This window comes from Trichomycterus rosablanca, chromosome 10 (genome assembly GCF_030014385.1).
Source record: "Trichomycterus rosablanca isolate fTriRos1 chromosome 10, fTriRos1.hap1, whole genome shotgun sequence".
In the NCBI taxonomy this organism is placed as follows: Eukaryota; Metazoa; Chordata; class Actinopteri; order Siluriformes; family Trichomycteridae; genus Trichomycterus; species Trichomycterus rosablanca.
Window position 1 is genome coordinate 25,032,906 of NC_085997.1, and position 18,248 is coordinate 25,051,153.

Below are 18,248 nucleotides of genomic sequence, written 5' to 3' on the forward strand. Positions count from 1 at the left end.
GAGACGCACCGTTACGTTATTATTACTTTCTCAACACGTGCATACACTGTTTATGTATAAAGTAAACACGTGCATGTCAGCGCGTGCATGCGCTTGTTTATTTCCATTTTCCAATATTGGTTTTTAAAACGAATAACGACTCGTTTTCTTGTTTTTCAACTTTGAAATGATTTGAAGTGAAAAACGAATGACCAAAAGTACACGGAGCTGGAACCTTTTGTCTGGACTTGTTTTCGGTATTCTCTACAGAATACATTATTCTGCTGCTCATCTGATACTTTGAATCCGAACCATCTCCAAATAATTGAGCCATTATTATTCTTTTTACTAACCAGCTCCTCCACCGTCTCCATGCTATCATGGGAGTTTTACTTACAGAAATGTGTTCTGAGGGCAGAAAGAATTGGCGGTGGGGAGGGGCGAGTTGTGTTCAGTGAGGGAGAGGGGTGGGGCAGGTGAACATGTGCAGAGACAAACTGGGAGAAGAGAAAGACGAACTGTCGGATCTAACTGGAACGCAACATCTATATCGATATACGCGATATTGTCTTATCTTATATTGCGTATGAAAATATATCGATATTTTATAAAATCTCGATATATCGCCCAGCCCTACTAGTCCAGTACCTTAACCACTAGGCTACCCCTGTCCATCAGGCTGTTACAGGCTAATTAATTTTTGTTCTCTTTTAATTAATTCTTTTTTTTTTTTCCTTTTCCACCCAACTGCAACCTTGCTGCCACTTCCTACCTTTAAACAAGAAGGGCTGTAGTCACATGCCCCATTTGTCACACACGCTGCCTCAGACTACAGTATCGCGTACAAAGAGTCACTGTCATCTGCGATCAACGGCCCCTCATGCAGCAGCCTCGACCGGCCAGCAGAGGCCGTAATGACAGCAGCAATAAGGAATCCTTGCTCGACCATTGTCCCTCCATCCCATGGACACACAGCCAATTGTATGTATCTGTGTAGGCACCCAGCTGGTCAATAGCAAGGCTAATTAAATATTTTTTCTTGAATTTCACTGAATGTTTAAATATTCTTTACAGATAAATGCAGATTTACTTAGTCTTTATGTAACTTGTTGAACACCACCACTATGTGCCATGTATTCACATGATACAACATTTAAAGCCCTACCTAGTGGTCAAAGAGTACATTTACTTTTGTGGGTTTGTTTTGCTTTGCTCTAATACTGCATTTAAGTGTCATTTAGTAATATTTTTCAAAACAGATTACAGGTTGTCTATATACCCACACACAAAGGCTCTGCCCAAAATAGCTTTATAAACCAAAGTGAAGTTCCAGTATGGACCAGGTAAGATGGTGTTTGACAGCGTAAATTGCACAGCTAGTATTTGAGACATAGCTGAACACATGTAAGCATGACAGATTTCTTGTGGAGTAGTATTTACCAAAAGCAATGACATATAAACATATAATATACTCAAAATAATATGCTAAATAAGTTCTTGAACCTTTGTAAAGGTTTCTTAAAAATCTCCAATAGCCATGCCTCTCTGCATTTCTGCATATAAACTTTTTCCTGCAATCATTTGTTGCAACCTGAGCATCAATTCATACAGGATCTCTAAACGCCTTCAAGCCGTCCTCACAATTCCAAACTGGGCACAATGCCCATAAAACATTTTTTATGCTAAGAGCTGCCATATTGATTCAAATTTATACTCTTTGGTGTCTGGTTTCCTACAGCTGGATTTGTGGCTACGACTATCCTGGCGGGCAGTGAAGCAGCCATAGTGGACAGAGCTATGCTTCTCTTTCAATCCTCTTTGAGTATCATACACTCTCCCACTCTATTAGCCTAATTGGGTCCAGAGAGCCAAGCAGAACCCATGCCAACATCAGCCAATCTCCATTGTATGAATAAAACATAGATCTTTCTTCTCTTTAAAAGTGCATGTCTGTTGTCTTGCTTTACTATTAATGAATGAATGCTGCAAAGTGGGAAAAGTTTAGCGTGACAGCAGCTGTAACAATTCCATTAAAAAAAACAGTGGAGTGCGGTGAGTATAACAGACTGTTATTATTGTTACACTGACTAAACGCACAATACTGAAATCTCAAGAAGGAAAAGTATATAACACGGACAATGAAAATAGCAGATAATTAATAAAACAATTATACATTCAGACTAACCATTCGGGATCAGGATACCCCCCAACATAGTACCAAAGACAATGCAGAGAGTGATGCTCTTGAAGCGAAGAGGTGGCATGTACCCACCGGCAGCAAAAGTGCCATCTTTCTGCTGAAAAACACCAATAAGAGACAAACCCAAGCCAGTATTAGCTACATTGCAAACATTCCCAATATATACTGTACATGTTCAACGTGATACTACTGTTCTTCTGTGCACAAATATACAAACCTTTAAATATTCAGCTGCAATATGCTTTTCAATTAGTGATTCTCTGAGCTGCCATCCAAGCTGAAATGCAGCTTTCTTCTTTTTATCAATCAGACTCTTTTATTTACCTCCTCTTTATCTTGCTTATATGTCACTGAGGCTGGTCATGAGTTGCTATCACAAAGGCCTAACATTGCTGTGGCCTAAAGAATAACACCAAAAGTGGTGGAACTAGGGATGTCGATTAACCCACAACTGACAATCTCATTGTTTGATTAATGCTGTTGGTAAATCCATGTGCATGTGGATCTAAATATAACGTCATAAGTTTATAAAATCGGTTCAGATATTTTGCATCAGACCTAAATATAAAAGTGCTTATATGAATGACACACTTACTAGCCCGCAGCCACTTCCAAAGTGTTCATTCCTCAAACTGCCTTTCCTTCCTCAAACATGGCAAACTAACCAGGTCCGACCAGGTTGATGTAATCAGGAACAACTGCTTTACATTTCAACTGTAACTAAAGACAATACTAGCAAATGAGGGTTAAGGGCTTTGCTCAAGGACCCAACAGTGGCAACATGGCAGTGGTTGAACTAGTCCAGTAACTTCCACTGCCCTATTATTATTTCTGTCTGCCTGTTCTATCTAGCCATCTGTCCATCATTAGCCACAATTGCATACCAACAGCCAACAGTCCATTTAACAGAAAATGGCCATGATTAATTAGGCAATTAGCTGTAAATATTACTCATGTCCCACTACAGAAGGACATTTGAGGGCATTCTTAAGATGTGTGAGTCAAGACAATTCTTTGGAATGATCGCTTTCAGCTACCTCTGTCAAAATTGTTGACTTACCCTTTGATTAGGTAAATCCAATTATATTGTAGATTTTACACTGTTATTAAAAATAAATTTCCAAAAAAGTAATTAAAAATAATCGCATTAGAATGGTACATTAGTCAAGAAAATCTAAGAAAATATCTTCATAGAAAATGAGGCTGTAGAAGAAGTGAACTGGTGTAGAATGTTTTAGGCAATGACAGAGATAAAGTGACCCAGTCTCACCTGCTGCTCAAACAGCATGGTGTTGATGGCCTGTCTGCAAGGTAGGATCATCATGGGGAATCCCACAGCCACAGACATCATGAAGCCAACTCGGATCATCTCAGTTACAAGATTTGAGGGGAAATTCATGAGCACATTTCCAGCAATGGTGTCTGTAAAACTCACATAACCAAAAAAGCCAACCTGTAAGAAAGAAAGAAAAGAAAAACCAAGAACACAATTAGAAACAACTGGTAAAGTGTAATGCACTTGATTAATTGATATCAACTTTAGACTCTGAGTACATATTGCATTCATGATAGCATTGTTAGGTGCTGCTACAGTACAAGCCTCGGTTTGCTGTATCACTCTGACGGCCTTACAAGTGCCCCAAATGGTGCAATGATATTGTGTTTATTTGACAAAACAATAGTGCAGTGCTATGCAAGAAACACATTTTTCAAAGGTCTTTTGATCCCACTGGCCTCTGCACGCCCACAGTAAAAAAAAAAAGGCAGCAGAACCCCCACTCCCTTTTCAAACCGGCCTTGATCTATCCACAGAGGTAAATAGAGGGTTCCTTCAGGAACAACACCAGACAGAAGTCCTTGAACGCACCACAAATCTCCTGCACTACTCTGTACACGGCCCCTCCTGCCTGGCATTTGTACAGGGAAAAAAAGCAGGAGTCCATGAAATACAAAAGTGGGAATTCAGAAGCTGCTGAAAAAAAACATGAAAGCCCTATTAGCACTCAAGGTAACGTTTATGTGCCGCTGTCTAAAAAGTACAGAAAAAAAATTAAAAATGAGCTAGTTAGTCCCCTGAAAATATATATATATAAAACAATAAATGAGGTGCTGTTGTGCTGTCTGAGGCAGATGAAGTGAGCTGATTTTTATGAGGTGAGAGATTTGGCCATTTAGACTAATTACATCTTCTTCTGTTGTAAGGGCAACATGTGGGTTGACTTATCTGACCATGCCATATCCTGCAGTCAATACAGTCACTAATTTAATTATTTATCTTTATTTATCTAGTAATTGCTTTATTCTGATCAGGGTTGCAGGGGGTCCGAAGCGTGCCCAGGGACACTGGATGAAAGCCAGGAAAACACTCTGGCCAGGCCAGACATGTGAAAATCATTTAAAACACCCCAAAGCCAAGCCTGTGACCAGAGGTGAGAATTGATCCCAGCTCCTCATAACCCTGGTGCTGTGATGCTATCTGTTGTGCCATTATGAGGCCCTATTGTGTATACAGAATAAATTAATACTCCTACAAATGAAATCTAGACAGGGTTGGACAAATTGCTAGCCTAGGACACACATTTTTTGTTCTCTTGCCAATTAGTCAGAAAAACAATGCTGCTAAGCCACTGCTAATATGTCCTATACAGTTTTTGTATTCAACATGCATGTTTGAACTAAATATGCCACAAATTATGTATATATTTTTCTTTTTAACGTGGTTAGGAACCAGTACTGGATTCCGTGGGGATGTTTTCCATCTTGTTGTGAAAGTCCTACCTTTTAGCCAGGTCCAAACCAGCTGAGATATGTATTTTACTCAATAGTGGCTTCCATCTTGCCACTGCCATAAAGGCATGGATTTATGGAATGCTGCAGAGATGTCTAGTCAAATTGGGCAAGACAGATGGACAGACAGCCAACTATAGGAAGGTTGCACCAGGTCCTAAATTCCTACCATAATCTATGCCATGCCAGAAACTACAGAAAGTTCCTTGACCTTCATGGCTTGGCTTTTGTCCTAATAATGCAGTGTAAATTGTGGGCCCTTGCAGACATTCCAAAGTCCAATCAATTTATCATGCATCAGGTGGAGTCCGATTGATTTCTAGACACATCTCAAGGACAATTAAAGCAAACAGCATGCACATGACCACAATTCAGAGTACGGTTTAGTTTGAATAATTACAAGGTCATTTTAATGTCAAGAATTATAAAAGGCAATTAATAATAAAAGTTCGTTAACTGAAAATGGGAAAACACTTTCACTAGGAGGCAACTGTCAAGAGCTCCCGTTAAAGTACATATACTGTACAACAAAATAAAAAACAACTTAAAATATAGTAAATGCATACAAAAAACAAAACATATTTTTATGTGGTTACACTGTATACCATTAAGAAAACTCTCTACCTCTCTTTCTCTCACACACACACTTACTGTGATGTAAAAGGTGGTGACAACATTGAGAGAAGAGGTAAAGATGGTGCTCATTCTTTTGACAGAAGGCTCATCCAGGCTGTCATAGGTGGGCAGCACCTGCCTATAAAACACAAGAGATTTTAACTGTACATACCAAGCCCCTTACACTTTACACATTACAAAAACTTTTACACACACACACACACACACACACCTATTCCACACTCAATTCCCTGGAAATCTTTTCTTTCTACTTGTGTTAAATAAAGATTCAAAAGAATTAACAAGTCACAGATTCTTTTTATTTTACAAAATGCATTTTACAAAATATCCCAATTCTTCTGAAAATGGGGTTCCTATATGTATGTATATACTTAATATTGTGTAGACCTCCCTCATCCTGTCCTGTGGTATCTGGCACCAAGACGTTAGGAGCAGATCCTTAAAGTCCTGTAAGCTGCAAGGTTTGGCTTTCATGTATTGGACTTGTTTGTCCAGCACATTCCACAGATGCTCATTCAGACTGAGATCTAAGAAATTTGGAGGCCAAGTCAACACCCTGAACTCTTTTTCCAGTGTGGCGGAGTGCATTATCCTGCTGAAACAGGCCACAGCCATTATGGAATACTTTTGCCAGAAGAAATTAACCTGGTCTGTCACAATGTTTAGGTATGTGGTTTGTGTCAAAGTAACATCCAAGGTTTCCCAGTACAACATTACCCAGAGCCTTACACTGCCTCTGCTGGGTAGTCTTCTTGCCAAAGTATTTCCTGGTACCATCCCTTCTCCAGGTAAACAAGGCAAACACACCCTACCCAGAGGATGAAGTAAAAGAAAATGCGCATCATTAGGTCAGGCCACCTTCCTCCATTGCTTCATGGTCCAGCTCTAATGCTCAGGTGCCATTTGCAGGTGCTTTCGTTGGTGACATGGGACATGCAGTCCCATTCACAGCAAGCTGAGATACACTGTTTTCTGACACTGTTCTATCATAGTCAGCATTAATATTTTTAGCAATTTGTGCTACAGAAGTTCCTCAGTGTACCACACCAACCACCTAGCAACATCAAAGCAGCCACCTGAAACACCCAAGCAACCTCCTGCTAACCACCTAAGATAACAAAGCAACCACTTAACAACAAATAATTGATAACACGAGATACCATAGCAATCACATCCAATGCTATAGCAAACCTATTAACTACCTGAAATTCTATGAACAACCTAAAAACATTACTTTTAATAAAATAATAGAAATAAATGTTCCGTTTTAAGCATTTAAGGTTGCATGTCAAAAAGTATATTACATAAAGTCTGTATGGGTTTTGGTACTTATTTGTCAGTATTTAAGAATCAGGTATCAGTATTATATCAGGAAACAAATTGTATTGTGGCATCCATTAGTCTGTAGAGGTTACACTATAGTTAATGACATTTACATATAAATAAATGGGGTTTACAATGTAATACAAATACACTAGCAACATGCAAGTCATCACCTGGGATACCAACCAACCATCTAGCAGCATTAGAGCAATCACCATTAACAGATTTTACTAAAAAACATCCTGGTCAGGTTCTGGCTTTTCACTGGACATGATCACTTGGAACTCTATGTATCAATGCAGTATGAATATAAAATGTTCTTGAGACATAAAACTAACAATGTACAAACGCCTCTGACGTCTGGTTTACATCTGGTTTACATGCATCTATTAAACATGTCATTTACAAACTGTAAGTTTAACAACTAGAGCAAACTCCTCAATAAAAACAATGGTAAATAACTATTTATTTTAGATTATCTACAGACAAAACTGATAAAAGAATAAAATGAATAAAAATGTGAGATGGGCTGAGCTCTCAGTAGTAGGAAGAAGAAAGAAGCTACAAAGGAAAAAAAATACATGTGCGTCATCAGGACAACCAATAAAACCGAGGACAAGTGAAACATTAAATGGGAAATTTACAATGGCTATATATTAGCGACAAGTGCTAGTCAGATTTTAGAACGTTATAAAGTTTCTTGCCAAGCAAGGCTTTTGTTTGGGTCTTTTTTTCCCACCCACTCACTCCTCTCTCTCTCTCTTACACACAGTCTGAACACATTCTCAGTTTTATTAGAATATACAGCACTGTGTTATGTGCTTTTTACCCAATGCCTGGTCTGGTGCCAGAGGCCAGCCAATCTCATAGCTAGATCCCACTCTCAATAAAACCCAGGAACGGAAGGGGAGCAAGAGAGACTCCCTCTACTGAGAAGTACTGACAATCAATAGTTTTTACAGCCATCACACAAGCACAGCATTCAGCCTCTCAGTATCTGAGACATGGTGAATGACCCAGTAAACCCTTGCTTTACTGAGTTACAGGGTGTGGGGTGTTTCAGCAATCATTTCTCTCACACCACTGAATTAAACTCGGTTTCTATATGAGGAAAAAGGGTTGACAATAATTATTGAGCACGTTTACTACAAAAATCATTACACCAACATAAACGTAATTCTTATTTGTGTTATGAGTATTTATGACCAAAATAATCACTGTATAGTTTTTGCACATTACTGTGGTCTAAGGACTGCATAACTGAACATATTTTAAACACACACACACACACACACACACACACACACACACACACACACAATGGATAATGTAAACATATTTAACAGGGATACTGTTAAGCTTTGTTTAAGTTGGTGGCTATTTGAGCACATTCATTTGGGATGCAACTAACATGAAACAAATACTAATAATAATGTGAAGTTCGTATTCTGACACAATTTGCAGTTCTTAGCCAAGTTAGCAGGCTAACTAATTGTATTAAGGTAAACTTTCTACACAGCTAGTAGCAGGCTGCTATTAAACAAGCTTTAACTAATTGTAGGTTAGAAGTAAGAGGAGTTTTAGCTTTTTGTTTTGATGTACATTAAATTCTTAGCTTAAATTAGCTATACCACAATTTAATAAAAGTTTATTTGTTTTTATAACGCCATGTTATCACATTTATTATATTCAAGGCAGGAACCGGTGCTTTATGCTAGTTTTATTGGTCTTGTGTTATATATATGATATCAGTCTTATATTATTGAGGAACTTGATGATTGTTTATGTATCATGTCTTGTTAATGTATTGCAATTTATTAAAAGTAATATCATAATATACAGTAAGTACTTTTATTATCTTAAATTTAATTGTGCAGCTCTAAGAAGTACATACATACAAAAGAAAAGAACGTTTCAGTATCATTGTATTATCATACTGAAATCTGGAATGCCCCGTCTAATAAAAATGGCTGGCACTTAGTCAACACATCAGAGTCTCTTTTATTACCTTGATAAGCTCTAGGAATTTTTTTCACTAGAAAATAAGGGCTCTAATAAGCTGTATTTTGTATTGTATGTGAGCTGTGGGGCGTATTAGCGTGAAATAAACCTAATTAGAAATATACAAAGAGGTGCTGAAAGGGCTGTTCAGTGGTCAGATTAAGAGCTGAATGTCCTCATATGATGGAGACTCATCTGTCCTAATGACTGGCATAAGAGGCATCATGTGTCACACTATCTGACCACTGTCCAACAAACTTGAGCCAAGCATCACTTATCACTCTGTGTGTGTATGAGTGTGTATAGAGACAGAGAGAGAGAGAAAGAGACACCCTTGCAGATACGCACATATACACATTTTCCCACCATTCAGAAACTTTGAAACACACCATTTCTGTTCACAAGAAAGAAGGCTGTGAAAAACAAACATGCAGATGGACAGAAGTGAGTCAAGGATAGATGAATGAATGGAGATTAAGATGCTTGGTTCTCTTTGTTACAAGACTGACTCAGCTAGGACTCATGCTCATACAAACAAGACTGACTGAACTGACAACTCAGACCGTTTGGTGAAAGTCTGTAGGCACAATACAACCTGATGAGAGTTTGACCATTTGACATGGTTGTTTAGAACTACACTTAGCTATTTGGTTTCTCACTTTGACAACTCTATACTGGCAAGTAAAGCTGAAACTATCTATCTGTACCCTTGCAGACTTCAACTGATCAAAAGAAAAAAAAAAATGAACTAAAAAGGTCAGGGTAAATTGTCTAAGTTACCACTAGATGTGGATATTGTACAAACTTCGGTGCAACTGAGGTTTTGTATTGTGTTCATGTTTACACGTGCGTTTTTATTATTTTGAACAGCAATCTTTAAAATATACATAATTTGGCTGTTAGATATATTAAAAATCAGGTAATTATGCTATCTAATGCAATTAAACATCAAATATGACTACTGATGTAACTAAGCATGTGGTACCACCTCTAAACAAGAGTAGTCATTCATTCAGCTTTATTTCTACATGATTTGATGGCTTCGGATATTTGAATTTGAAGTCTTTTTTTGTGCCAAAACAAATGCTACTACTGTGAGTACCTGGTGTTAATACTTCAAAATAAAAACCTTTCAAAATTATCATGAGTTCAAATCTCAGCTCTGCTACGGGCAGGTTGGGCGCCTACACAATGATTGGCTCGTCTGTCAGGGTTGGAGAGGATTCCTCATAACTGATGCAATTATGACCTCTGTTGGCTGACTGATGGCACCTGCATCAGAGGCAAGGGATAATGGAGATCGGTGTGTGACTTTCCATACCTGAGACTGAGTTCCCATATGAATTAGTCTCGTGTTTGTGAAAAGATGCAGTCGGCTACTGCACACGTGTATGAGGGGGCATGTGTTAGTCAGGAGTAGAGGTCAACATTAGTAGTGAGGAAGCAAAATGCAATCGGGTAAATAGACATGACTAGATTGGGAGGAAAATCAGGGGAAAAAAATCTATTTTATTAAAACAGACTACACTGTAAAAAATGACTGCAATGAGGAATTTTCATTTACAGATTAATTTGTTACAGCCATCTTGTAGTACTGAACTCAAAGAGACAAGAACCTCATAGCTAAAAATAGGGAAATAAAACAGGGCAAGGGAAGTACTTACGACTGACAAGCGAATGCCATGCCACAGATAGGGATGCAGCGAAAGACGCCGTCCCAGCGTACGTAAATGACCCTGCTGAGCCACAGGCCAGTGAGGAGGTCATGTTTGAAGGATGAGAGCACCATCTGTGGTGAAGGGGAGAGCAGGAGGGTTACAACATAAAGAGAAAGGTGGGGAAAGAGAGGCTTGGACCAGGCCATTGAAATGACACCCCTTGTGAAAACTGAAGCCAAGTGTGAAGGTAGGCTAATAAAACAATGGTTAACATAACAGCCAGAAATATACAGCCAAAGTACCGCCATCTACCTGTAGGCTCTTATCTACTGCCACCCAAATGTGAATAAATCTGAGAAAAACACAAGCTGTACTGTTCATCTACATCAACCAAGAAAAAAATAAAAAATAAATAATAAGGTTTCTGAACAACATTGTAATGGAGCATGAAACAGTTCAAGGGAAAAAAAACAATATAATCTGAGGCCATTTTTCGTTAGGTACCCATATTGCCTGAAGAATTTAGATATATACTCTATGCTGAAGCACAACCAAAACCTTCCCAGAGGTTCTCGTTCAAGTGAATAAAGGTTATAGGAATTTTTATACACATTCACACACACACACATTCGCACACAGATGAAACTAACACAAAGATGTTTGATTGGATAGAGGTGGAAGGAGTAGTGGGAGTTGGGGCTAATGCAGTAATCAGGTTGAATCCATGACGGTGGTATGCTCCGGTCCAGGGCGTAGACTACTTACGGGTGGCAGCAGAAGGTAGTGGCGATAATTGGTAGACACTGCACGACCCCACTGATGCGCCACAGGTGCACTCTTTCCACCCATGACCCAGTGATAATGCCGTAACGCAGAGAAGACAACACTATCTAGGAGCAGCCGAAGCAGGGCCAATCAGGAAAGCAGGGCACACAGCGAGAAGAGTGGTTCAGAAAAGGGGCAAAGGGAAGACACATTATGGTTAGAGGGTTAAGGGCCAGACCAAAACAGGCCTGAAAGGGTTCATGCCCCACAAAGCTGGTTTAAATGAATACACATTATTAAGCAACTACAAGCATAGCTGAAATCCATAATTCACTAAAAAGCTGTCAAATTATTTGCTGACAGTTAAGCCAAGAACATAAAAAATGTATGACTTTAAGTATCAATACAACTCTGTAAAACTATTGTAGTGATGTTATTGCAGTTGGTAGCACAGCCAGAGCACATTACATCAGATTTAAACCATTATCAAGACTGAATTGTGAGTCATTTATGCCTGGCCTGGCCAGGCCATTACACTAAATGAAACTGATGCATTAACTGTGACAGAGAAACATTCATTAGATTGTGATGGATTCAGCTGTAAATTACAGAAACTTGTGCTAATAAATGCATAATGTTTTTACTACAAAAGTTTAGATAATTGAAAAGAAGTGGAAGCAATTTTGTGAACTGAATTATGCATAAAAGGGTTTTTCCCCCCAAAAAAGTGCACCTCTAAAAGGATAAACTGGGTCAGGAAAATTCCCATGAGGCAACACAGATCCTCTGCCACAGATAAAAGCACTAACATAATGTGTTTGCTAAAGACTCTACTCTACATCAGCTTAATATGCAACATTTCATAGCAATCATGAATCACTGTAAAGTCAAGCATTAGTATCTAAAGCATATTTACATATATAATATAATAAAAACAGACCTAACAAATAGCTAAAGAAAGGTCTCAGCAGTTCAGTTCCACAGGGAAACACTAAGCTCAAGTCAGTAATACCCTGGACAGAGAGCAAATCCATTGCAAGGCTTACATTCAAACCTAGACCTCAGCAGTGGTGGACTAGTGTAACAGACTGCTGTGCCACCCAAGCACCCTTAGGGAAACTCATTTGAACCCAATTTTAAATGCCTTTAAATAACATGTAACATGTTTAATTGGGGAACAGTCATTCTGTCTTTATGTGTTTATTTAACCAAACAAATGCAAACAAAAATGTATAATGTAACTGTTTGTGATAGATTCAGCAGTAAATGTTTTATTATAAATTCTAAAACGTATACATTCCAATTACATCTCCTGGTGTTTCTGTAGTAATGTTAAAGTTCATTAGACAGTGTTAAAGCAGGATTACCTAACTTATTAGGAATTAATTATTATCATTGATAATTATCACAATTATTGTTAATACACTGATGAGCCAAAACATTAGGACATTAAAAATGTGAATGGCAATAGATATTTCGTAACAACTGTGCACAAATGTCACTGTCAGTAATATATTAAATGTTGGGCTGATTGTAGTTATTCCTAGTACATGTGTTAAATGTAGCAGATATGATCGTGCATTGAAACCTGAGTGACTTTGATAAGGGACTAGGTTGAATTATCGTCAAAAAAGCAAGGTGTGCTCACAGGTAGCCATGGTGAGTACCCACCAACAGTGAGCCAAGGACTGAGAAGCCACGAATCGATGACAATTTGTTGGGTGATCAAGAATATTTAATACCAGCAGACATGAAGACTACGGTGTCTGATATGGACCAACAGAAGAGCTACTTCGGCACAAATTACAGAAAATGTTAATACTGGTAGAGAGGGTTTTAAAACCACCTAGATTGGTAGTTTTAGTGTTTTGGCTCATTGGTTTATATCCATTGGTGTATTTCTAATTTAATGCCGGTAAAACATTTCAAAAAAGTTGTGACAAAAGCATTGTAAGGCTGAAGTTTGTGGAATGATCAAAAACAATAAAGTTTCCAACTTTTTACATGTGAACATGTGAATAAAGGATTTAGAAAAATGGATGTAGAAAAATGTAGGAAATCCAGAGAAATCTGTATGTTTGTAAAGATCAAGGCTATATATGTAAACATGTATATACGTATTCAGTGTAATTACAAAAATGTGTGTGCATTTCAATTAGACCATGCATATTATTTCAGCAATAGATTGAGTCATCATCAATACTGACAGATTAATGGACATCACTGGTGATTTTTCATCATTGCTTGTTTTTTCTTTCTCCAAAATAGATTGTCTGGTCAATATCACTTTTTCAAAGCTTAAAACTGTTCCCCTTTAAAGACACACTGGAAAAAATCCAAGTGAAATGGTACTGCTATAGAGAACCAAAAATATATAAATGAATAAATAAATGAAGAAATGTTACATTGTTACAGCAGTCTAATGCACTAGCCCACCACCACTGAAATCCAACTTTAAATCTTGGCTGTACTATTAACTGGCTGGGTGCCAGCACAGACATAATTGGCTATGTGTGTTGGAGTGATAACTGTATGCTGCACACGTGTCGGTGGGTACGAGTGTTTGGTATGGCCCTCTTTGGTCAGGGTAGGGGACTGAAGAAGTGGAAGAAAGATATTCCTACTAGGTAATTGGATTTGATTAGATAAAGATGAAAATGCATAAATAAAATAATCAAGTTTCAATATTTGGATGTTTTGTAAGACAGCAATTCTCTCAACAATAAAATAAACAATAGCAGTACAACTTAATAAAGGACTTATCCTCTTATGTTATCTATAATGTAAACGACTCACCGTGAACATGAAGAGTGTGTAAAAGATTAGTGCCATGGCTGAAAACGACTGGATAGATGACATCATGTTCCTCTGCAAACTCAAAGGCAGCACAATAAACAGTGACACCGCAATGAGAAGAATGACACGGAAGCTGCGTGTTACCTAGAGAGTGCAAAAAACATAAAATTACATTACACATTATACATTTCACACATTGTTGATATCAGACTAAGTGGCAGCTGCTTACGTTTTGTTATTTTTTGATTAACTTCTATGGGACATTTAATAACAAATCCTTTAAACATGCCATCTACATTAACAACAGTAGCAACAGAAACTTTCTGTAAGCTCAGGTGATCTCATGCAATGAACTGAACTCCCCGGTCAACACTCAGCAAGTCCACATTTTCCACAAGTGTAATTTCTTTTTATTTTATTAACTATTATAAATACTAAAATGCACCAAATATGAACCAAACAATATTTTTTAATTACAAAAGTTTGTTCTCTGTGAAGGATGTGTCAGTTTATTTTAACTTACAAAACATAGACTGGGGTGTCTAAACTTTTGCATAAGACTATATGTCCAGCCACAACATCTAGATTCTGAACTCATAGGCTTCATTCTCACAGACTTATTTGTCTGCAGTGTAAAACAAAGAACCAATGTTAACAGGGCTGCAGAAATATCAATATGAAAGTGCAAATTGCATTGTTGACATTAAGGACAAAACTTGGTAAATTCGCAAATTTAGGACATTTACAGCAGATCTGAATCCAAAGCAAATTCTCAGAAAGCTTAGGGAGTCAGAATGATTTATGGCCTTTTATGTTGATATCAGACCAACACAATAATCTAAGCTTTTATATATGCAACCTATTAATGCCCTTATCCTCATTATAAGCAATGCTTACCTGAAGGCCTAATAGTTGAGCAAAAAAGTTGGATCCCAAGTCTGCAATAACCACATAGAATGCAATACATGTTCCCAGCATCAAGCCTATCATACTGGAAAGACAAAGAGAAATTGAGACACACTGAGATTGCAAAGCTGAAAAGTTGAAAATATTTTAATTGCTGCTTTACATTACCTTAATTCTACCAATGCCTTCCCTGGTTTACCAAAAGCATGAAAAGCTGCAGAAAAACAAAGACAACTTAATCAAAACATGAAGTTAGTGTTTTTGTAAGTCCAAATGAACCAAACCTGCAGTGCAACTCCCACTAACACAGCCCTCTAGCCAACTGTCATTTTCAAAAGGTCAGCAATGTGTTTGTCATTCTCACCAAGTCCAGCGTAAGTCCTGCGCTTAGTGTTGCTGGCCGCGTGGACAAGGAACATACAGGACTGATGAGTCATCCATGAGCAGAAGAAAAGCAAAAGAGTGCCCAACACAATGCCACACTGTAAAACAAAGGAAAAGATGATGAGCAAAAAAATGAAACCAGATTTTTTTTTATAGCTTGGAAAATGTTATGAACAGGCTCCAAGTAAGAAGCAGCAATAAAACCCTTCAATTAGCAAAAAGTGCATTCAAAATCACACAGATGTGTGTTTAGATGCTATTATGTTTTTCATAAAACAACAGTTCATAGGTTCTTGTTCTTTTCTCTAGGAAATCAGACCAATTCAGGTGACAATAAAAAAACAATGAGCAGCACCTACAAAACATGGAATTACACTAGGTCTCATGTATAACTAACCCCCTATGAAAAGGGCTTTAGCGCTATCAGTTTACAGAAACAAGTCAGTGTTTTAACCTAATATTATAATGTGCTGTTAATGCAATCTTGATGATTCACCAAAAAATCAATAACCATCAGAGAAGTTGTTTGATTATTGTTGTCAGTTAAAAATGTCATTAAAATCCATTTTCATCAGCTGATGCTTGATTTAAATTTAGAAAGTAACTACAGGTCTCCGAGTGGTACAGAATGCTGGAGCAGCGTTCATTTCTGTCTCACCCTTATAGAGCCTTTTTTTTCTACAGATGTAGAAAGTGTGCTGCAGTTCTAACCCAAACAAAAACTTTATGCATTTGTATTATTCAACTACTGCACATTAAAATCACAAATTATGAAGCTGTTTTGAGCCAGTATGGACTCAGACTACATGTTAATGTCTGCACATTATATATATATTATACACATATTATATCCAAGTATAAAGGTAGAACTCTTATCAGGTAATGACTGCATATAATACAACAACATTAGGAAAGCTTTTAGATACTGTCTGCATCTGTATTTTTAATTAGCATGTTTAGTTAGCCCTTGTTAACTGTTCCCCACAACTTAAAATCTACATTTTGAAACTGAACTAGTCAAACTCATGATGTTATGTTAATTGGTTCTACATTCTACAAACCCATTCTTGGAATATATGATAGAAAACAATATGATCACAAAATAGGATATAGGAAAATAAGGATGGCCCAATGTTAAGCCCTAATATTAATGATATCATTAAATACAATTATCTGTATGACAATAAATCAACTAATGTTTTGTGAATCTGACACCATTTATTAATCTGTAGTGTAGTGTTATCTTGCTTTAAACCTGCAGTACTGTAGTAAAGTCATTTGTTATTAATTGCACTTTTGATATCCATGAAAGAATCATGAATCAGACCATCATGACTGAAGTAGTAAGTCATAACTATAAAGTATACTTTATAAAGAAGTAGTCCTGTTTCTGAAAATGTACAGATTTAATTTAGAAATATAATTGCCTGAAAATGTGTTTCTTATAAACATTTACCAGCTAAACTGCTTTTAGACCACTTTAAGTGAGTTTCTAGTAAACACATGGTCCATTCTTTTCTCTGTAACCGAAAACTTATCAAAGTTCTTATTGAAAGTAATAGTTGTTAAGCTACAAATAATACATAAAAAAACAGATACACTTTATGTCAAATGTGTGACCTAAGCGGTAGGCATATGTAGAACCATATGGAACAGCCCGTATACAGTGCACGGTGTATGTTTACCTGTTTGAAGCAGAAGGGCATGGTGAGCACACTGACTCCCACTATACTGTTCACCACGTTCATTATCAGACCCCAATTAGAAGATGTCATTTTCGCTTTTTGAGATAATCCTTCTAAGAGTTGAAATGGACAGGGCTGCACCACCGATGCGATGTTTAGTTTAATTCACATGTGTAATTCGGACGAGACAGATCCGCTCTTACAGATGTTTCCTCTCTGTAGTGACGTGGCGCTCTGTGAACACCAAACACAACACAAAGTTAAACTAGCAGGTTACTTTAGGGTTTAAATCAGTCCTTAATAAGCAATTGTCTAAATTACTGCATAACATCACTCAACTTTTAGTGTATCAATATGTTACACAGATTACCTTCAAGTTTCAAGTACATGCGTAAGAATACAGCGCCTAGCAAGGTAACGTTATTGAAGTTAATATTAGCTGGTTCAAATTCAGGTTACGTCTATTATAATAAAAACAGTTACCAGCGTAGCGACATCAAAAACTAAACCAATATTGTTTCAGATTAAATTCACGCTTCCGTATCCAGTACACTTTCCTCACTGCATAATAGGACCACGCACACAACATTAGCAGGTTACGTTAAGTGCTTCCCCCTGTGGTCAGGAGTCAGAGAGAAGTAGAATACTGCAAACTGCGCTACTATACTGTATACTGCATACTAAACACTATGCGCGTGCATGTGAACATAGTTCTGCTAGCTGTCGGCTAACATACTGTTATTGAACACGTTACCTCAGAATTTTCAACATGACCACAGACTGCTTCTTTTTAATTAAAAAGTTCATTTAAGCCAAAAAACGGGACAAGGAGAAGCACAGAATGGGCAACAGCTTACATTTTGAAACAGCCAATGCCAAAGCCAATGAAGAACTAAGTGGTAAATGCTATTTCTCAAGAACATTGTAGTGGAAAATTAACATATTTCACAAATATAGAGCACCGAAAAGGTTTGAACATATTTTAGAGTTTCAGATGTTTATAAATAATATAAATATGTTACACATATATTGGGTGTGTTCGAAAACCTAGGGAGCTGCCTTGGTGTGTTACTGTCTACATAGGCAGCTGCCTCAGTAGAGAGGATTCTAATAAGTCATTGACTGGCA

General features: G+C 37.5%; 1 protein-coding gene across 2 annotated transcripts in view; it reads right to left on the reverse strand.

Moving 5' to 3' along the window:
* slc38a10 (solute carrier family 38 member 10) overlaps window positions 1-17,254 on the reverse strand; it is a 29,952-nt gene extending 12,698 nt beyond the window's left edge. For both annotated transcript variants that reach the window (XM_063003721.1, XM_063003720.1), the window contains exons 1-9: window positions 17,121-17,254; window positions 15,416-15,533; window positions 15,220-15,265; window positions 15,043-15,136; window positions 14,146-14,289; window positions 11,350-11,474; window positions 5,618-5,720; window positions 3,450-3,632; window positions 2,165-2,276 (exon numbers count right to left, since the gene is read on the reverse strand). In XM_063003721.1, coding sequence (XP_062859791.1) covers window positions 2,165-2,276; window positions 3,450-3,632; window positions 5,618-5,720; window positions 11,350-11,474; window positions 14,146-14,289; window positions 15,043-15,136; window positions 15,220-15,265; window positions 15,416-15,533; window positions 17,121-17,210 — 1,015 coding nt within the window. In that variant the 5' untranslated portion in view covers window positions 17,211-17,254. The remainder of the gene's footprint in view (window positions 1-2,164; window positions 2,277-3,449; window positions 3,633-5,617; window positions 5,721-11,349; window positions 11,475-14,145; window positions 14,290-15,042; window positions 15,137-15,219; window positions 15,266-15,415; window positions 15,534-17,120) is intronic.
* Window positions 17,255-18,248: the final 994 nt, after the last annotated feature.